At 43.3% G+C, this 22,154-nt stretch overlaps 1 protein-coding gene across 1 annotated transcript in view; it reads right to left on the bottom strand.

Moving 5' to 3' along the window:
* APCDD1 (APC down-regulated 1) overlaps window positions 1-21,421 on the bottom strand; it is a 30,503-nt gene extending 9,082 nt beyond the window's left edge. The window contains exons 1-3 of the mRNA XM_037028561.1: window positions 20,871-21,421; window positions 8,645-8,828; window positions 6,075-6,606 (exon numbers count right to left, since the gene is read on the bottom strand). Of these exons, the coding sequence (XP_036884456.1) occupies window positions 6,075-6,606; window positions 8,645-8,828; window positions 20,871-21,168 (1,014 nt within the window). The 5' untranslated portion in view covers window positions 21,169-21,421. The remainder of the gene's footprint in view (window positions 1-6,074; window positions 6,607-8,644; window positions 8,829-20,870) is intronic.
* Between the last annotated feature and the right edge of the window lie 733 nt (window positions 21,422-22,154).

Raw genomic sequence — 22,154 nt, 5'->3', positions numbered from 1 at the left:
ACCATCTAAAGGCATCATGATGACTACACACTCTGAAAGAAGCAGGGTGACGAGCCATGGCCATACATGCTGGGTCTGTCTGACTGTAGCTTAAGGGGCCACTGCTGGGAACAGGCAGTCTGTCTTGAAGAGCAACAGTACATTTCCAGAAATGGGTTTCCTAGGAAGTTTACAGTCTAAGACATTAGCTCACAAAGACCTTTCTTGTTTTATGATATCAGAAAATCACACAAAATATAATTTTGCCTCCACTGTGCCTGTGCATATGCACTATGTATATACTCAACAGCTAAGATAAAAAGAACCACAATAAGCCGGTTCTTTAATAGAAATGACTTTAAAATGGTTTCAGAAGAAATTTTTTATTTAGTTTTTACTTGTTCCTTTCTTCTATTAAGTTGATTTAAATAGTTAAAGCAGACTTATCTGAATAATTGAATTTGCTGTAAGTGTGGTAGAGCCCCCAGTTTGACCTGTTTCTCCTCATTCTCTCCTCAGAGTGGAGCCAGAACCTCCACACAGCAGGGACTTAATATCAACTCTCTGAATGGCTGACTTCTTGCTTGCTCAGGTTTTCCCTGTCCTTCAGCCTTCTTGCCTTTTAAGGCAGGGGTTCCCAACCCCTGGTACATGTCAGGATGCAAGCAAAGCTCACCTGAGTTCCACCTCCTGTTTCCTCCACCCCACCCATCCTCCACAAGTGAGCTTTACTAGCCCAACAACTCCCCTCCCCACCCCAAGATGGTCCACGGTGCCAAAAGAAAGGTTGGGGACTGCTGTTTTAAGGGATGAAATGTTTACCACTGGCATTGCCCCAACAACAAGTATTTCTTGGTCTGTTAATTCCTTAAATTAAGCAACCTTGCATGCCTGTTGACCTGCTAAAATACTGTGGAGTCAAGACACATAAGAAACTGTTTCTGCAATAAAAGTATGTGCCAGCATCTGTGTGGTGCAATGATCATGTGATGCTTCATACTCGGTTTGTGTGGACATAAAAAGTCCACATGACCTTTCAGTGTCAAAATCCCATTATGCAACCTCAGTTTCAGATAATATGCAACATTGGCAACCTTGGAGTTAAAACACCCAGCCCCAGTGAGCAGGATCACCATTTTCTTTAGAAATCAACCTTAATGTTAGAGGCGCATCTGAACCCGTTTTAGGTTATGACTCCCTGAACCTCTCAGTCCTCTACCACCTCTTCCACCTCCCTCACCACAGTAAAGCCCTCTCCTCCCCCTGCACTGGCAGAAAGAGAAGGGACAGGATTTCTCCTATGAGCAGCTGGCTCTTTCTGTGCTTACTCCTGTGACACCCACTCACCCTCCCACCTGGGAGCCACACCAAGCACACGCCTAGGGAGAGACCGCTCTAGGCTGCAGATCTGTCTCCCGGAGTTGGGCTGACAAGTCCACTGCCCATGGCCACCTGGTCCAAAGACCCTCTGATGTCATAGATATCAGAAAGTCTGAGTTAATCTGTATTTTTCAAATACTCTGAAAAGAATTGGAAAGGGAAGATTCCTCAGAAACAAATGCTTATTCATTCAGTCTAGTCTCTACAGGCTTCTACAAATTTTAAGAAAGTGCACAAGTAACTCCTTTTTTCACAGTGACCAGTTGCTCTTAAAAACATTTGTGCTTTTCTCCCTCTGATGTGCAGTCCCAATCTGTAGTGTGCTGGGCAGAATATTTAAGATAAGTAGCTTAGAGAAAGTTGTCCGGTTTTCTGACAAACCCTCTGATTTACAACCCTGTGGCTAAATCAGTGCCGGATTTTAGAGAAAGAACAATTCCTTTTGCTAATGAGTCTGATACTGAGGCTTTGGCATTACCAACGACCCCAGCAATCATTTACTTTTAATTACACTTTGATTCTACCACATGAAGAAATGTACCTCACTAACTCTTCAACTGCACAAGAATCTAGGTGGAGGGTAATGGCAGCCCAAAATGTTAAACTCAATTCAGACAAAGCATCTTCTCTCAGGGTTATTTTAGGTGGCCTTCATTTTTTTTTTAATGAAGAGTAGCCAATTTCTTCTTGAGAGAATTCTCCCAGCACACCTGATTTTCTTTAAACATAATTTATTTGCCAAAGGACTCTGAACCTCACAGCAAAGCTGTATAAAGCTTAGAAAAACAACATGATTTAATGATTCTATTTTTACATGGTATCCCATTTCCAGAAGGGTTGAGACTAGAGGTTTCAAACTCAATTTCGCATTTAAATTAATTTTCAGCCAGGTCTCAATGGACCAGCAATTAGGGAAGGCAAGGAGTTCAAAGCGGTGGGGCACGCGGTCTTTCCGGATGCGCTCCCAGCCCCCCTCCTTCCTGCAGACCCAGCGGGTAGGGAGCACCTGGGGCTTTGCTTTTGGTGTCTGGAAAGGCACCAAAGGCCAAGTCCATTCATTCCATCTCATTGCTGTCCTGGGGAAGGATTTAAAAACTCCCTGAAGACGCTGATGCACACTGCAGGCCAAGACCTACAATGCCAGGGATAGCAAGAGAAAAACGAGCCCTTTCAGCTCCCAGAGCCAGGCGGACCTCAGGGCCTGGTCTTCGAAGGACCCCCCCCTTCCCCAGCTGGCAACCCCTGCGGTGGAGCACATGCAGGGCCCTGGATGCCAGCCTGCCTGCACCCTCCTCCTCCTCCCAGACTGCCACCACCATCCCCATCCATGGCCACAGCACTCTGAGCCTTGGAGTCCTAACTTTGAAAGATGTATTTTAACGTTGGTGGTGACTGTATTTAGGTAATTTAAGATCATGGCACAAATGTCAAAAGGTACAAAAGAGTAAACAGTGACAAATTCTGTCTGTCTCCCAGTTATTCAGTCTCCCTACTCAGAAGCAATCATTACATTTCCTATGTACCTTTGTAGGCTTATCTTCTTCTTTTATGATTAGTTCTACACAATGGCATCATACTTTTCCTGCCATTCTTAGGATAGAATAAGAATTTTTTTTCCTTAACAGTACATCTTGGATAATATCTAAGCCCCAATGTTCCTTCCGCCCTTAATATTTCTTGAGTGAGGGAACCAGACCTAGAATTTAAAGGGTTTACTTCTCAAGACACTGGGTAAATGTCCCCACAACTGCCTTATCAGAGGAGGAAGGAGAAAATGGGAGGACAGGTTTTCTAGCCAGGCACCATAAGACACTTCGATGGCCCCGGTTGGCTGCCACCTTCCTGTGGCTGCCACCTTCCGGTTGGCTGCCTCCTCCTCTAGGAGCCACACAGCCAGAACAGTGACTTACTCCAGGCCAGGGGAGAAGGGACTTCGGTGACCGGCCCTTTCCAGAGGCAGAGTGCATTCTGCACATGAACCTGATTGAACCTTCTATTTTTACCACTTTATAGAAAAAAATTAAGATTCCCAAAGGTCAGGTAATACTACTATGCCCCACAGCTGACAAGAGAATTGGGTCCCAGGGTTGGCTTCCATCTCCAAGTCCATACTCTCGTCAATTTATTGAGACAGTTTTTTAAAAAAAAAAAAAACCTCTGCAACCATTTTTTGTTGATAAAAATTCTAAGAAGGTTGGCCTTACAACTCTCATCCTTAATTCTCCATGCCAATGTTAGCAACTCACTTTCAGGACATTTTTCTTCCCAGAGTTACAACTGTATGCCTTTCCTCTCCCCCAAACTAGGCTCTATTTAGTGAGGGATGCTGACCAGGAAAACTCCATCAGACCCAGGGGATGGAAGGAGAGAGCATCATCTGTAGCTATGAGCCTTAGGAACATTGATTTTCTTTTAGCAGTTCTGATGAGCCATGCCATCAGAAGTATCACAGTGAATTTAAGGGAGAAGACAGAGGGATGAGAAAACAAAATGGCCATATTAATACTTTTTTTTAGAATCCTAGAAAGCACTAGAGATCAAAGAGCTTACCTACATAGGCATCTGCAGGTGAGGAAATAGAACCGGAGTGTTTACAAATGACCAGCCCAAGGTCAGGTATAGAGCTGGAAAGAGGGGTCCCAACTCTAGCCCAGGCAATTCTGGGGCTGTACTGTGCCTCCTCCTTGAGCAACACAGCCTCCTTTCTCCTTCCTCTTTCCTCAGCCCCTTCCCTCACTGCCCCTGAGTTTTGGCTGTCTTGCTGCTCATTAGTGCCTCCCCTACATGGTGAGTAGGGATGAAAGGGACTCTGCTGGCTTAGTCGATCTTCACAAAGGTTCAGGGTGAGACAGGGGCTAGTGTTCCTGGTTCTCATGAGTTTCTGAATTATCTGTGGACCATTTTTACTTATGACATTCTTACCTCCCATCCCCAGAAATAATTTAAAAGTTGGCTGGCTGTACTCAGAGGAAGCCAAATGTACGTACAAAAATTTCCTTTCCTCCACTGCTATCACACACCAAAGATTTCAACAAAAGTGTTATTTAGCTGCAACAGTCAACACAGACTCTGGGTAATGCTACCAACTGGAAAGGTCCCATGATGGAACTGGAAGCACATTACTCTTCTGTTTTCCCAAAAACCAGGCACTCACCCAGGTGCTACCCTGTGAAAGATTCTCCCTCTTGATGCCTTTGCATCACTGTGTGGAATGGTCACAGCATGGCCCCCACCTACCACCTCCCACTCCCTATCCCAAGAGGACATCTGGAAGAGGGCATGAATGAGGCTCTCTTGCCCACTGCCCTAACTCACCTTTTCCTTCTCAGTGCCTCTGGCACTCCTGAGGCACAACATAGTGGAATCTGGCTCCCATTCTCTATTGGAAGTACCCTCCATGGCATCTGAGTTACCTGAGTGTGGAGAACCCAAGGAGCTCTGGGCCTGAAGCTCTCGGCCCTCAGTCAGTCTCACCTCACACAGGAGACCATCCCTGACCAGCTGCATCAAGAGGAAGCAGCCTCCACCAAGTGGGCTTCCTGAGAAGATTTCCCATCGTTATAATAACGGTGACTTTCATTACATGAGCTCACAATAACAGCACTAAAAAGATAACACTGAGTAGCCTTTGGCAGGAGTAGTATTCTGTGATCACTCCACTAGTCATGAATGAGCTCAAAGGACTAAGAAGAAAAAAGGAGTTTTAAAAAAATGAATAGCCTGCCAAACAAAATCAAACAGGACCCTGCAATTAGAATTGCTGTTCTAGAGAAAACTGTCTGCCACCCTGGCCCACCACGATCAGCACCCCGCATACGCTTCATGCATTGAGCTTCTCTAACTTTTGGAGTGGAAATGATCACGTTACATGCTGACATGAATTCTGAGACCGTGGGAAGGAAATGGTTTGTGAATTCCAAATATAATTATTGGACTATCATTCAAGAAAAGAACATTGTGAGGTTTTAATTGTTTCCTGCCCCTTTCCATCCTCTCTTCTGATTAGTGACTTTACATTTAAGTCAGTCAAGTGTGGGGTCTGGAGAAGGGTTTGAGTTCAAGTTCCACTGAAACTAATTAGGTGACCTTGGGCAAAAGGCTGACCCCTTGGACCTTAGCTGCCTCTTCTGCCTATAAGGCTGGTGGTATCTGCCTCAGAGGGCTGTTGTGAAGTCTGAAATGTGGGTGGGAGATCCTCGTGGGGTCTACCACCCTTTGCAAACAGCACTGTCGCAGTTCCCCTGGGACCACCCCACCTCCTCCAGGGCTTCCATCACTGCCATGCTTGTCTGTTTTTCCCACGTGTGGTTAGAACATCTCTGTATGTCCTTCATGCTTTCCCAATAGAATCACAGACAAGGTTCCTAGAGTGTTAGAGTTGAAAGAAGCCTCAGGGATTTTCTAGGGCAACCACCTGGGACCCTACCATACCACCAACCTTAAACCCCAAACCACCACCCACATCAAATAAGAAAATCAAGGCACCAAATCAGAGCAAGCTGGCAGCTGACCTAAGTCTCCTGACTCTGGCTACATGTTCCTCCCCCAGAAGTCCTCTGAGAACCCTCTCACCTCCCAGCAGCCCCTCCCTCATGACTCAGCTCTTCTCTGTCATGGGGTCCCTTTCGCCCCATTGACACAACAGGCCTTTAGGTCCCTCATTTTACTTCACAAAGAGGAGGCTGCAGGCCCCGAGGGCAGTCAGCTTCAGGTACCTTTGCATTCTGCAGGGGGGGCTGATAACTGGACGGCCTGTAGAATGTCCTCTGAGAGGCATCAGTGTGGATGTCGCCAAGGAAGAGCTCCTCCACCAGGCGGTCCAGGTGGTGCTGCAGATACTGCTTCTCTACCCGGAGAAGCTGCAGCTCATGCATTGCGAAGTTCACGGCCCTGGTGCACTCACAGCCATCTTCCTCCTGCAGTAGGTCATAGGGCACGTCCTGCACCCAGGAACCTCCAGCAGGGATGAAGCCAGGGCACGTGCTGTTCACCAGCTGGCTGAGTCTCTCGGCAACCACCTCCGTGTGGCAGATGACCTGCACACTGTGCAGCTGGTAGTCAGCTTCTGTGCCCCCTCGGATGATCCAGGAGGCCTGGCGCAGGCGGATCTTGCCCCTGATGATGAGTGTGTAGGTGGGGCTTGTACAGCGGTTGCCACTATAATAGAACTGATAGGCCTTGAAGGTGTTATTGTGGTAGAATCTGTAAGACCTTGTGATGAACTCTGGGCCCGACCTCACTTCACAGCTGAAGAAGAAGTGGGGAAGAAAGACTTTTTTAAGCCCAAGGCCATGAGGAAGAGATTCATTCTAGTGTTAATAAATTACAGTAATAATAATAGGCTTACACTATTCTAAATTGTGTACAGATACCAGTTCACTGAATTCTCACAATAACCTATGAGTGAAGTAGGTATTATTACTATTGTCCATATTTTACAGATGGAGAAACAGAGGTACAAGAGATTAAGAAACATGGGCAAGGTCATATAACCAGCCAGCACTGGAGCCAGACGGTGAACCAAAGTGGTCCAGCCATACAGCCTATGAGTCTAATCACTCTACACGAGAAAGCCATTTGTTCACTTTATGTACAAACCAGGAGGGCAAAACCTGCCATCCACAGTTCTACCCATGGGTCTAACTTACAGAGAAATTTCTTCCTTCCTGATAGAAAGAAGGAAAGAGTACATTTCTGACCTATAAAAGAAGTTCCCTTAAGCAAGTTCAGAAATAACTTGATTTCCTTACAACTTCTGGTTTATGGACCTTGTCTAGAACAGGCAGATGCTAGATGTCTGCCATCCCAAAATGGAATCTAATCTTGGGGAGGTGTCACTTAAAGGTCAGAAATTTACCCTCCCATCCAGTCAATTTTCCCTCTAGAAAAATAAAGAGGCAAATAGTAAAATTAAACGAATATAACAATAGTAAGAAGGGTTCCTTTCATTTTGTGCTATTGACAAAGTATTTTTGGTTGTGGCATTAGACAAGTTCTAGATTCCTAGGCCAGAAATACTTGGACTGGGTCAACAGAACACAGACAGCTCAGCAGGCTTTAGCTTAGGCGCGCTCCTCACACTGCTCTGATTGTAACCGATTCTCAGACACGCAGCGCAGCACCCTCCAGGCTGATGATAGAGGTCTCCTTCAATATACTGGGCAAAGATTTTGCCTGTCTATACCTTTGGCTAGATCCTAGTCTCAGTTACATGACTTTCATCTCATTAATTTCAACTCATAAGTCTGCTCAGGTCTCTAATATATAGCATCACCCCACTGTAAAATAGGGCCCCTGGTATTCTCTTTTAGCACCTGCTGTTTTTTCCCTCATCATAGTACTTCTTTGTGTGCTTATTAGTAAAATTCCTGAAGACAGAGACCATGTTTGTTTTGTTCACTTGTTATAAACACAAAATCTAGAATAATGCTTAGCACATAGTTAATACTTGTATGCTCAATACATATTTGTTAAATAGAATAATAAATTATTTAAAAGTACATCACATTAAGATTGTTAGTGTAAGTATTTATGATGTATTTATTTTGAGAAATCTCGTTTTTATGGAAAAGAAACCTCTGGGTCTTCATCATTTTATAAAATTCCTTTTTCTTCTCCAAATTTATTTAATCCCTCCCCAAGGTACCCAGATGCTGCAAAGGAGAAGTGATTAGATCCTAGAGTTAGCCTTGTTAATTCTCAACAATTTAATGGTAGGAGAAAAATGGCAGGCCTGCCTCTAAGTTATTTTTAAAAGCTCTAATGGAAGATAAGCCAGAGCTCAAACTGGGATAAATCTCAACTCCACAGCCTGGAAAAGAATCCAAGAACTACGGCCTGCCTAGTAAGGTAGCTTGAGAACCTTTTAACTTACTCTTAGAACCCTGAAGCCATATATTAGATTACCAGAATATGGCTGGAATATTTAGATGATCAGAAACTTGCAAATCATGTTTCAGGGTTGGGGAAACACAGACTCCTAATTTCACTTGCTAATGGTTTCTTTTTATACAGCAGTGGTCCCACAGAGTTCAGTAAACAAGGACCTATTCACACACACCCTGTGGCTAACAGTGGTACAATATCATCTCTGCTTTAGCTAAGATTTCTACAGTACTTAACTCTGTTTCTTTACCAACCAGAATTTCAAAGTGGTGTTTGGGTCTTAGAATGTAGACAACACTTATGTCATTGTATATTATAAAAAGTCTACATGGATCTGAGAAACCCTAAAAAGGGCCTTCCACAGACGTGTGCTCCCCAGTGCTCCCTGAGCCCCTCTTACCCAGTGGACACCCAGTGGCCCTCAATGGCTGGTGGCATCTGCACAGTGATCCTTGCACCATTGTGGAGATGTTTGAGCATGTGATGACACTGTGATTCCTTGAATGTTCTCCAGGCACTTTTCTCTAAGGACCTAGGATGTGATCTGCTATCTGGATGAAGGAGGGCCGAACCCTCTCCCAGCCCTGAAAAAGAACAGTGGAAGTCAGCAGAAATGTGGCTAACAGCACTGCAAGTGGGAAATGAACACATACCCCCATCCCCCAGGTTTTATCAATTTCTCCACTTTCAGAAACACACAGTCCAAAGTAGGAAGTATCCTGGGAGATCATTTCCCAGGTGAGAGAACTGAGGTCTGTGGTGATAAAAAAACATGGACTTGTGTGAGGTCACTTGGGTAGTTCCTGGCAAAGACTGAGCTCCAATTCATGCATTTGTGAAATAGCAAAAGGTCATGCAGCTAAATGAGGCATGTAGTACAGACAAATGAATGTCACACGGAATGTCATGGAGAGAAATGGACATGTTCTAGAGCCACCAAAGAGGAGATATGACCTAAGGGAGAAGTAAGAGAGGGCTTATCAGGAAGGGTGAAATGTGCAGTGACTGACACATTTAGGTAAGGAAGGGAAAGACTGAGAACAGCCTCAGTGAAAAGGGAATTTTGATGGAATGGAGAAAAGCCCAGAGAATAGCTCAAAAGACTCCCCACTGTTGATCTGCTCCCTCGTGTAGCTCCCATCTGCTACATCGGATCATGCATCTTCTGGTTTCTCAGTCTCCAAATGGATGCTCTCTCAGTGGGTGCAAGTCATATTCCTGCCCTGCAATGAGGGAAGGGCATGACATTTTCCCCAATTAACTTCCGAGTCTGGCCCCTTGTCACCCCTATGAAGTTGGTAACTAAATATGCAATATAGAGTTTAAAATTAAGAGTAATTACAAGAAGATTGCACATTTTTTATTTTCCATGGATAAAGGAATACTAGGCCTGAGTTCATCTTCAGTGTAAGTAGTTTATCCTACAAATAGTAGTAGTGAATTCTCACTGGCCTAGTGTCCAGAGTAAAGCAATGAGAAAAAATGAAGTTATAATCTGAAAGGCCACTGTTTCCTTTGAGATTCACTTTTGAAGTAATTAACAAACCAATAGGTCTTTATTGTGGACCTATCATGTTTTCAGTACCCTGTTAGCAAAGAATACACTAGTCAGACCTATGTACAATAATAAAACTAAAATACATGCAAAAATACATAAAATGTATCCATTAAAATGCTACCTATGAGAAAGCAATTATATGTTTTTAAATCAGTGCCTGAATAATTTCATAAAGAAACCATGGTTTATCAGAGATCTTTTGAAAATGAAAAGTTAGACCCAAAATACAGTGACTTACACCATCAACATGATAAAAATCTACCAGAGAAACTCAGTAGATTTTCTGCAACAGGTTGATAACATACAGACATTTGCCAAGATTCAGAGGGTTGACCAGAGCATTGACTTCTAAGTCTTTTGAAATTCCTATCAAAAGCACTGAGAAGACATCTCTACAAGAAAAGTCTCGGGGTCCTCCTGTAAGTAAAATGCTATCCTGGGAATGAACAACAGCCTAGGACTGTTCTTGCAAATCTTAAATGAAGTGAAAGGCAATGAGAGAAAGACACTATGGGTATGATTTGACTAAATGATAACTGTAAAAAGAGACTGTAAAACAGCATGATGGTGTCATGTTCAAACTAAATGCAATTTCACCACCAACCATGTTCAGCTAAACCAGATGACTTAGACCTGAGCCAATATGAAAGGCTGAGACTAAGAAGCCTGTGCCTAGTGGTATCGATATTGATGCTTGTAATTGTTAAGGGAGAACCTCCTACTATATAGCCTTGTACTTCCACCCAAGGGAAGACACTGCCACCAGAGTGATTTACTGGATGGCCACCATCCCTCATTCACCCCTCCCCAAGTGTAGTAGTGTATGTGATGGAGGAGGAACAAGAGTATTTGACTCATTTTTTTCTTTCTCTGTTCAAAAGCCAGCATGTTTTCCAAATACATGCATTCTGATCCGCTCCCCGCCATGTAGTAAGGAGCCTTCCCCTTCAGGTGGCGGCTATGGCACTGTGCCAGGTAGGAATCAAGAGTTGAACTATCAGCAATCCTACCACGTACATTTCTCTATCCTGTGTCTCTGATCAAGTATTTATCATGATTTCTAATGTTTTAATCCCATTTGCCTGACACCTGTGTTGATCTCTCAGTTTTAAACTAGTTTAGAGAGAAGAGTACTACTAGTCCATGTATCTCCACCAACCCCAATAATTATAATTATCTTGATGATAGGAAGCATTTCCTGAATCCTCTGTTAGGCAATCAAGGAATAAAACATAGTACCACTTGCTATCTGGTGATTAATTACAATGTGGTTAACTTAAAATAGATTGTTTTTAAACTCAAGTCATGAGGCATTGAGAGTTGGGAAAGATTCTACTTTAAATATGAAATTAAGCATATCAACCTAGCTATGTTCTAAAAATTTATCTGTAAACCCTTTTACACCCTGCAAATGTTTCCCTGTAGAGATTAAAAAAAAAAACTGGGGGATAATGGGTATGGGTGAAATCTCCAGAGCTGGGCTGCTTGAGTTTGAAACTGGATCTGCCACTTAAAGATTTCATCCAATCCAAGACTTCAGTGATTGTTAAGATACATCATTATTTTATTACTAGTGGTAAAAACACTTGCTTATAAATAATGACACAATGCCTTAACAATAATCTTGAGCTACCCATGAATCATGCATAGCAGCCTCTGGTTGCTTTGACATTTCTCTGACCTATTCAAAAAGCTGTGACAGTATCTTGCCATTGCTTGCATTGCTTCACATGTAACAGGTAATCCTGCTGCTCTGCTCACAGCTCAGTAAAAAACACAAACTCGCCCTCACCTTTTTGTGGGTATCTTTCTTTCTAAGCAATTGATTATGCCATGTGAGAAAATACGGAATTGAAGTTCTTTTTCCAGTGATCAATATTTGCTTCACTAATGTCAAACACGCTCTACTGATCTATCAATAGGCCTGTCTGATTTTCACAGTGGTTTCTCTTTTGTGCTCAGAGTGTAATTTATAAGATTTATAGAGAAAAAAAAAGCAAGCAACTTGGCTCAAATGTTTACTCTATTTCCAAAACCAGCCTATTTGCAGCTAACCTCTAGATATATCCACTTTATGCACACAAAGAAAGTGAGTGACGGGATGAGATTTGTGCATGATGTAATTAATGAGCAGCTGTGCCCAGGTTCACACAGGTGAAGACAGTGTCATCTACTCAAAGCTACTGTCTCCAGGCTAACAGGGACTGGAAACTTCATTGACCTTAAGGTGGACAGCCATTGCAAAGATCTTAAAATATGAACACAATATGCATCTTACACTGATGAAACATGCTACTAGCACTGTGACCTTAAATTACTTAACCTCTCCAAGCTCCAGTCTCCTCATCTGTAAAGAGGGGATAACATCCCATCCCTTAGAGTTAGTATTAAGATTAGTTTCTTCAATATAAGACCTGGCACATAGTTCTCATTAAATGCTAGCTCTTGTTATTTTAAATGATGATTAGGTTCTTAGACCACCCTCAAAAAGTCTTTTCTAGCTAATAGTGCAGTTAAAATGATGGTCAAAGTCATCCAGAGCCAGGTTCCTTCTGAGTTCTGGGAAAGACAGAGTACTCGGAGTAAAGATAGGGCCCTCAGGTAAAGTGAAATGGTAACCCGGATGTAGAAGAGAGTGGGACCCAAAGTGCCAGTCTCTGGTTGTTGACAAGTTACACTTGGTTTAACAAATACCTATTCGCTATTACTCCATATATTTTAGAGGCCAGAAGCATAAAGGAGAATAACGGTAAGTTTTTCAGACTTTGGGACTGTTAAGGTCTCACTGGCCTAGATGTCAGAGAACAAGGCTAGAGATGATGAAGAAGGCTCTGAGAAGAAAGCTGGGAGTTCAAAGGCAGAGGAAGGAGGGTTGAGATCAGGATGTGCATGGGTCATTCATAAAGCTAGAGTCCCACAGGAAAGGAGCCTACAGTTAATGCTTTTTAACCAGAGGTGGAAGAAATAAAATCCAAGAGTGACCAATATGCAATCATTAAAAAGCAGGCCAAAGAATAAATAAATTACTCAGAGTTTCTAGAGTCAAATATCCATTTTACTATTGAGCTTATTGGACAATGAGCAAAGCTCATGAACCTGGCAAGGCTGTGAACCCAGGAGAATGTCAATGTGAGCAGTGAGGTGGAGAAGAACTCTGCAGTTAGCACAGTATTCAGGACCCAGTGATTTTGGGTTCCCACTCCAAGGTAATAATGTATTTCTAGGGTGAAAGAACAGGGAATTGCTATTTTTTCCTTTTTATCTTTCCCCTTCAAAGGGCCTACCACCTTGATTACTCTTAGGGAACAAAATTAAATGTCATGTAAAAGCAGGAGTTGCTGTAGGCAAAAGAAACTGTCTCTTAGGTCTGCAGTCAACCAACAGTGGTCTCCAATATTTACTTGGCTCATCTGGAGTGACGAATGTGGACAACCTTCTTGTGTGTGCTTCTTGTATTAAATGGCCGGGAAGTAAAAAGTCATTGGGAGTACCAAGTTCAGCTGCAGGAGAGGCCAAGTATAAAAGCTCGATCTTTATAACCCAAGACTTCCTTCCCAGGATCAGCCATAGAGTACCCTCCAAAGAGACCAGACACGGACTTCTGGCCAAGTCAGGGACCCTTGAGTTCAGGGCATCACCTGGAGTATATCAAATACAATGTGGGACTGAAACTAGCAACTCACTCATTCAGTCAGCCAGAAAGGCTCGAAAGGGCCAGGCATTGTTCTAGGCGTGGAAGCTACAAACATGCTTTAAGGAAGTCTCAGTTGTGTGAGAAACCAGGCCTCAGATGGGCTTGTAGAGGGACACATAGGGACAAAAGCAGGCTCTGAATTTTCCTTGTTGGGGTTTATAGAAGGGTACCTAGCCCTTGAAAATTGAATGGAAGTGACCTAGGCAGAGCATATAGTACAAACACATGGAGGCAGGCAGGAGAGATCTGTGTAGGAGGAACTAGAGACCACTGGGTGGTGGGGGATGGGTATGAAGGAGGACAGAGGAGCAGCGAACAGTGGCAGGGTCCTGGTGAAGGATGCCTTTTGTGTCATACTGAGCGTGAATTTAACTGGAAAGGTGAAGAGGAACTGCCAAAAGATTTTAAGCAGTATGATGGCATGATAAGAACTACATTTGAAAAGTTAGATTTTTCCCTTTTTGGAAGGATGGGAAGCAGATCAGAAGGAGAAAGATGAATTATGAAGTTTCTACATTCATTGTACCATTTTGCCTGAATAAGTAAGAAAGATAAAAGAAGGGAACTGCTTTCAACAAACAGAAGCAAATCTATCTTGTAGTCTTGGAACAGTACTGACCATCTTCTGCATGTTGTCGGGAAAGGTATTAAAGATATTATATTAAAAGAAAAGTAAGACAGGAAGAGGGAAAGAGAGAAGGAGGGAAGGGGGAAAATGGAAACTTCTATTAATTTACCACTATATCTGAAGAGAAATTTTTGTAAAATATATATATGTACTATTTTAATACCTCTTAAATTGTGCAATCTAAGCATCCTGGTACTTAGCAATTCATTATATCAAGTATGGAAACTAACTGCAATTATAGTTCCTGTCTGAATATGCCTATTATTATAATAATAAATGTGCTTATTATATATAATAACTTTTTAAAACCTCTACTTGATTCAATTTTTTGCATTATTGGAAGTGCTGACTAATTACAATATTTGGTTGTTGAAAACCCTGCCATTGTATGTCTTGATGATCTATCTCAGATGAGTTGGGTACTTAACATGACTCAGGGTCCTTATGAGGAACATCACTGCCCCAAATGGATACAGAGGTACTGGAATGAACAGGTAACAGCTCTGTTTAAGCCATGAGAGGGTTTTTTTCCTCTAATTTTTCCTATATGACAAGTGCAACAAAGTTATGTATGTGTGAGCGCACACACAAATAACATCAACATTTTGGTTAACTGAGGATTCCAGATGTTTTGGTTAATTGAGAAGACTAATTCATTGGGCTCCTATTCATTAAGATTTTGCTATAAATGAATCCAAGGAAAGCAGCATCTTAAGGATCAAACAACTATACAGTAAGAGAGCAGCTGCCGGTTTCCAGTCTTCAAGGTAGCCTTAGGTTAAGTAGTCTAATATGTGCTTCTTTCTCCTGTACAAAGTAAAAATTATAATAATTGTAATAACTAAAGTTTATATAACACCTGACAATCCACTTTATGCATTTATCAAATGGTAGCTATGATACAGGTATAAAAAGGAGTAAGTGGAGAACTATACTTTAATGTAAAGTGTTACTTAAAAAGCCAGTCCACAATCCCAGCTAAACTAGAAGCTCTTCATAGCACTGTTCCCAGCCCAGTGGAATGCTGAATAAGGAGATTATCAAAATAATTTCAATATAAAATGGTCTCTAACATCAGGGGTCCATGGCCTGGGCCCAGATAAATTATTATGACAAATAATATGCTAAGTAAGTGTGGGAGGGGAAAAAAGTAGACTCCGGTAGGAAATTGTTCACCTGTTCACCCACTTACCAACTGAAAACAAATCAATTGGTAAAGGCTTTAGGTTACAATTTATAGATTACTACTTCCAGAGAACCGAAGCATGTGTGTGCCTGCATAAGCATGGGTGTGAGTGTGTATTTGTGTGTGTGTGTATGTACGAATGATTTACTCCAAAGGAATAAATTACTCCACAAAAATAATCCTCAAGACTGAAGAATGATCTTAATTACTATCATCATTGCAATAATCTACTCTTCAGAGAGTGAAAACTCCCAATGCTATCAGATAAAAACCCAGATTTCCCAAATAAAGGTAGCATGTAGGGTTGACCATTTATGCAGAGATTCACATCCTAAATACAAAGTCTATGTGACCAGGCAACTGTTTACATCACTGACTTGAACAGATTATGCATTCAGAAGGCAGTCCTCAGCACAATTTTCAAAAGGGACAAATGTAGTACTTCTACTATGGTTATTAACAGCAAAGCTTATTCCTAAACTCATGGTGCCCTCAAGAAGCAACCCAGTGCATTGAAGGGGAAACAGAAAGATAAAAGGAGTGGGAGAGAAAAGGGGTACAATGGCTGCTTGCCATTTGAAAGTTAATATTCATTCACTCAATAGCTGAGAGCCTACTATGGGTGAGGTTATCATTTAGCCATGGACCACTGTTTTTACATGTGACAGAAAAAGTGAAAGGCCAGTATACTCCATGTCTACATCCCCAATTTTTCTTGATATATTCTGCAGTTTTTCACCTGCCTACCTAGATTGACAACCAAAAGTTCCAAACTACATTATACGTAATAAAATGTAAAATTAGTTGCGAAGGAAACAATTTTCAAGCACACTTTGAAAACTAATCTTTGATCATGTTAGTCTGTATATATGTACTTTACTGCTTATAAAAAGCAACTAAAAAGGATAAATAACTATAATGTCAAAATATTAACAATAATTATCTCTGGATAGAAAGTTTTAAATGATTCTTTTCTAGCTTATTTTGCACATTTCTGTACTTTATGTAATGTGGCATGCAGTCCTTGATAATCAGAGTGAGAAAATATTCTCAAGTTAGAACTGGCATGATACTTACAAACTTGAAGCAGATAAAATGAGACTGATTAAATCAAAAGCAGGTAATTACTTGGCCATGAAATTGCCTTGCCCAATTAAATGAGCAGTCATTACTGTAAATGTGTGCTTTGAAGTGGACAGACTCCTGCACAGCTTTTCATGATTTGGAGTAAAAGCATGTATGTGTTGCAGACATACTGGGTTTTACTGCAGTATGGGTACCTGTGCTTACCAAGCTATTGTTTTCATTTCCATTATTTTTTTTGATAAAAGCAAAGAGAGTTGCTTTTGCCAATCTTTAAAGCTTCATGTCTAGAAATATTTTTATGAGAAATATAATGAAGTCAAGATTTCAAATTCCTGGCCCCATTTGACTTTAGTCAAACACAAAATAATTTTCTATGTCTTTTTCTTCTAATGCCACAGTCTCCAGGCTAGACACTGAGGCTGAATCACGGATTGCTAAATTTGCATGTTGGGTTTGTAACTGACTGCTGCTGCTATACCCATGCTCTTCAGCACAGCTGTGTGTATACGCAGTGTGTGCATATTATGTGGTGTGTTTGTGCACGTGTGTAAGTGTGTGTGTGGTGTGATGGGTCTCCCAGCAGAGGAAATGCTGCAGTCAACCACAAGGCGACATCCTCCCAGCTCTGGGGTTCTGCAATAAGCTTTTCTTCCTCAGGCCTAGATATTCTTCAGGAGAGGGAGACTGTTCCTCCTCACAACCTCTGTCTCTAGCAACCAGTAACACCTGGCACATAGTAAGCTCTCATAAATGTACTTGTTGAATAAATGGGTAGCTGAAAGAATGAATCTGGAAAACCTTTATAGAACAGAATATAGAATACTGTTAATTAATTTGGGGTGACAATATATCCTTTTTCTAACCTAGATAGCTATCATGTGACCTTCCAGAATAATTTCACTCCCCAACTTAAGAGGATAAACAACATGTAGATACAAAATCTTGACACAGTGAGAAGTCACGCTTGAATGATGACAGCAGGTTTCATACTAAAGTTTCTCCTGTAACCACCTCGACTCTACAGGCAGAGTCTATCGACATGTCCTCCTGTGGAAGCTTTCAGTAGAGGTATACAATCACTAACCTACCTTCTCATGTTTCTAGTCTTAAATGTTTTATACTATACTTTAAATGATTATCTAAAGTTGTTATCAGTCTGTCCCTAAATAGTATATAATTACACAGTCTTGTCATCCAACCATATCTAGTTCTTTTCTCATTTATGAAGAAAAAGGATGAAGATGACAGCTATAGATCTGTTTAAGGCAAGTCAATTTATTTCACAAAATAATATTTAATATCTATTTATGAACAGATATTAAATCTGTGCTCTGTTATGAACAGATGCTAATCTGTGTTTTTGAAGCTGAATGATTTTTGTGCCTTTTCATCTAAGAGAAAAAATAGTGATAGAGGACATCTTTCAGCTGCATACCTTCATGCCATTCAATGGGTTTCTTTGGGTTAAAAAATACAACTGTTTTCAGGTGTTGAGGAAGAGAAAAGTAACACTGACATGTATACTTTTATGCCATCAGATTTGAATTTGAGGTATGCACTACAGTTCCAGTTTTAAAAAACAGCAAAATAAACAATGGACTCCAGTCTTGCCAAGGCTTAATTTACTCATCAACAGGACCTAAAGATGACTTATAACCTGCAATTACTTGAAATAAAAGTAACTAAAAAACCTGATCAGAGACTAGATGCCAAACATAATAGTATCCTCACACAGAATCTTCATGAAGGCCTTGTGCACTTTAAATCATATTAATGTGATTTATTAGTGTAACACTCTAAATGACGTCTGAAACTAAATGTATTAATATTTGTCACAAGTATATACATAACCAAGAAGAAATGTTTTTACCTACCAATCACTACCACTCATTGACAAATGGTGTCTTACAGTTAGCGAAATAAAATGCTTCTCTATCAGGAAAAAATCACTAAGCCATTCTAAGGGGATTTCAGGTAATTTCCTTCAGACTGAAAACATCTATTAAAATATTTGATCAAGAGCCATTATTGTAGAATTTTTAAATGTTTGCAAAACCCCTAGCTATAGAGTACAACACACCCATTCTTCTGAGTTAGGTTGATTAATACCCATTTTCTGTTAAAACTATTTTAATCAAGTAAAAATCAGGCAAAAAAAAAGAGAAAAGGGAGACTACCCAATTCTTTCCTAGTGTTTCACATTATCCTAATGAATTATGACAAGCCTTTCTTAATCCAAGGATTTATATATTGAACAACTATTCCCTGTTTATATTCTTCCTAGAATTGGACACTGTCTACAGGACCTAAGTAAATCTTCGGGGAACTTCAATGTTTTTACCATTGTAAATTCACTTTGAAATTGGGTAACTTTTTGTAGGGTTATCCACACCCTTCAATTAAACTTCACAAACCTTTGCTTTTTACTCTTTTATCTTCTTTGTCATATACACGTGCACATAGTGTGAGCTTACATGCACATGTATGCAGGGTCTGGCCCCACAGTCTCCCCATATATGGCATACACTGTCCCCTCCACATGCTCTCTCTCTAGACTATTCTCCTGGCACAGGGTGCAGCTGGATCTGGGTAATCCCTGATCCCAAGGAGTTCAAGCCAACTCAGATTTGAATTTGGAGATTTGGGGCTATACCCAGACCTCACTAGGACATACTTGTGCTCTTGTTACCTGCCAACTATTAAAATCCCAGCTGGTACTAGTGGGGAAGAAAGTATAATTACAACACCCCTTCTCAGAGAAGGGAGAAAAATCTCAGTATAAATTAGGTCAGGTTGCATCTCTGAGGATCATTTTTGTAGCCCAAATGTCAATGGTTTTATATTAAAAAAATTCTATTTTTGCCAAATTTCAAGTAATTTTTAATTTAAACTAATTTGACCATACTATCTTTTTTTCTTCACAGATATTACAGCAAGTTTTTTTAAAGGGAACAATTTTCTCTGTTTCATCTCTCTCACCCTCTTTTTTCCTGGTGTGTGTGGCAGCTGCTGTTTGATCTGTTCATTGGCTCTGATCTGTTTCATGTTTCAGCCAAAGATTAAAACTACTCTGTAATTCTAAGCAGATGGGCCTAGGAGCGCAACCCTATAATTATACCTTCTTTCTTTGGCCCTCGAATTGCAAGCCTTCCATCCTGACTTTTAAAGTCTGGGATCACTAGAGTTCAGAATACACCTTGGCAATCAGGCAGGTCTGGCCCAGCCCAACATGCACACAAGGCCTGTGGAGCTGTGCTGCCCAGGCCCCTGCCTAAAGCAGGCCTACAAAAACCAAACTGAACAGCACAAAACAAAACCCTGGCCCTGTACAGCTTAACCTGCAGGTCTTGCAGGTTAACTTTCCTAGATCTTTTGCAGGGGTGGGGGGCATAGCTTGATACTCACTGCTGTCTACAATGCATTCTGAAGCTCTATCCAGCTGCAGATCCTACTCAGAATTTCAGTATTCTGAGGGTACTGATCTGATCTGTGAATGTCTGGGGTGGTGGTGGTAGGTACCGAGGAAGGAGAACCAAGCTCCTAGTGGAGACGTTCTGCCCAAAAGTCAGGTGTACACCATTAAGGAAAGTTCGCTCAGAACATCTGAATCAGCACCATGCGTTCTGCCACTGCCCCGCTGATGATCAACACCAATCCAGTACAAAATCTGCCTTGGCGACTCCCTGGCAAGTGTCTGATTTTTTTCTCGAGGCAATGCCTGGAACTCTTAAAGTGCTGATGTCCTCTGGGTAAGAGTTTACTAGAGCTCCTGAGAAAATGTGGCACATGAAGTGGAGACAAAATGATCAAGCAACGGCCAGAGGGAAATAAGGCGTCAAGTTCTGCAGAACTTAAGATACTGGTTTTAATTATCACACCTGGGCTATTAGAAGTCCCCTGCTCCTTGAAACTGCATCCAGTCTACTTGAGGGAGAACCCCATCTCCACCCTTTCAAAAAACACTAGTCCTAGAAAGGGCTCACAAAAACACCCGCGAGGTATTTTTCCGCTTAAATAATCACAGTTTCTCTTTACGGCCCCATAAAGGCTTGGACCACATCAGGAGCCCCTCCTGCACTCTGACACTTGGGAAACAAGATCGCAAACCCTGCGATTTCATGACAGTCTACAGTCTGAAAATCCAACAGTGGATAAAAGTTTTCCCTAGGACTAGAGGCAATCCATTCAGGAGATAAAAGTTGTGTGTGAGACGTTTGCACCCTTCCAGAAAGAAAACTCCAGCCTCTAAAGGGTTCTGGGCGCTGCCAGGGGAGAGGAGCTCAGAGCCTTGGAAACGCCGAGTCCCTCTTCCAGGGGTTAGCAGGAAGAAGCGGAGACTCTGCTGGGCTGGTGCAGGGACAGGAGCTGCCCTGAAGAAGACTGGTTCCGCGGGGAAGTTTCTGCCGCTCTCCGGGATCCTACCCTCTGGCGCCGGCGAGCGGCCAGTCACCGCCCCCCATTCCCCGGAACTCACCGTGAAGCAGCAGGGCTGGGAACAGGTAGGTGAGCAGGAGGCGGCACAGACAGGACATTTCCAGTCCTCCTCCGGGACCTCCCGCGCGCTCCGAACCACCCGAGCCGCTAGCCGTCAGGGGCCCCTGCTCCCCGGGAACCGCCGCGGCGCCGCGCGCGCTCTGCCCTCCAGTCTCCAGCCTAGGACAGCCTGACGAGGCGGCGGGGCCGAGACGGGCGAGTGCTCCTGCACGGGGACACGGGGGCGGGTCCGCTCCTCTGCTCCGGCTCGCTTGCGGCCAGGCTAGGCCCGCGATCATTCCGCCGCGGCACCGGGCCCCATACCCGGGGGGTGCGGCGCGGGGGCTGCGGGGCGCGCGCTCCCTCGGCGCCGGCGGGCCCCGCGCTCCCGGCCCGTCCCTCTCCGAGCTCGGGGTCTCTCCGGGTCCTTCCTCTCCTGGTCCAGTCTTGGCCGCCGAAGCAACGCGCGCCACTCTGAGCTGCAGTGGCTGGCACCGCCAGCGCAGCTGCAGCGTCTCTTCATATTTCCCTAACGCCGCCGGCGGGGCGGCCCCGCCGCAGGGCGGAGGAGGGGCCGGGGGCGGGGTCCGGGGTCGGGGAGGCGACGCCGCGCCACCGCCCCCACAGCCGCCGCGGGGGACTGGGCGCAGGGACGTGGAAGAGCGCGTGAGACACCGCCTTTCTCCTCCCGCCTAGCTCTCCAACCTCGCCCTCTCCCCGCCCCCCCCCTCTTCCCCTCCTCTCCCCTCCTCGCTTACCCCATCCTCTCTGAACCCCGTCACCCGGACTACCACGTCCCTCCACCTCCTTTCCCCGATTCCCCTCATTCCCAGCCCCCTTCTCCCGAAAGTGTCTCCTCTCTCTAGTCCTCCGGCTCTCGAAACTCCTTTTCTTCGCCAACTGCCTACTCCGTGGGAGCTTCCTTCTGCGAAGGGCTAATAGCCCTTAGCACAGCCGGCAAGGAAAGAAAACGTACCGTTAACATCCCTGCTTCCACTCCGGGCAGCTTGGGACTCTGTGCCGCTGTCGGGTGGATGCCCCACTTGTGAAAGGTGTTCCAAAAGGAGGGGCGGGGTAGTGGGCCCCGCGAAGCTAGGGGTCTCAAGTGGGGTCTGAACAAGGTGGCTTGCAAAAAGATTGGTGCGTATGCGTGTGTGCCTGTGTGTGAGAGAGAAGAGAGAAGAAAAGAATTGAGTTGTGGAAAATTGCTCAGGGTGGGGAAGCGGCAGTGCCTGGCTCCCTCAGTAGTGCAGTACTTGTTTTAACTGAAAAATCCGCATCACAA

The sequence above is a fragment of the Sturnira hondurensis genome, unplaced genomic scaffold (assembly GCF_014824575.4).
Source record: "Sturnira hondurensis isolate 20B ecotype Veracruz unplaced genomic scaffold, ASM1482457v3 Scaffold0020038, whole genome shotgun sequence".
In the NCBI taxonomy this organism is placed as follows: Eukaryota; Metazoa; Chordata; class Mammalia; order Chiroptera; family Phyllostomidae; genus Sturnira; species Sturnira hondurensis.
Note: the sequence above shows the minus strand (reverse complement) of the source record. Positions and strands in the feature narration are given on the sequence as shown.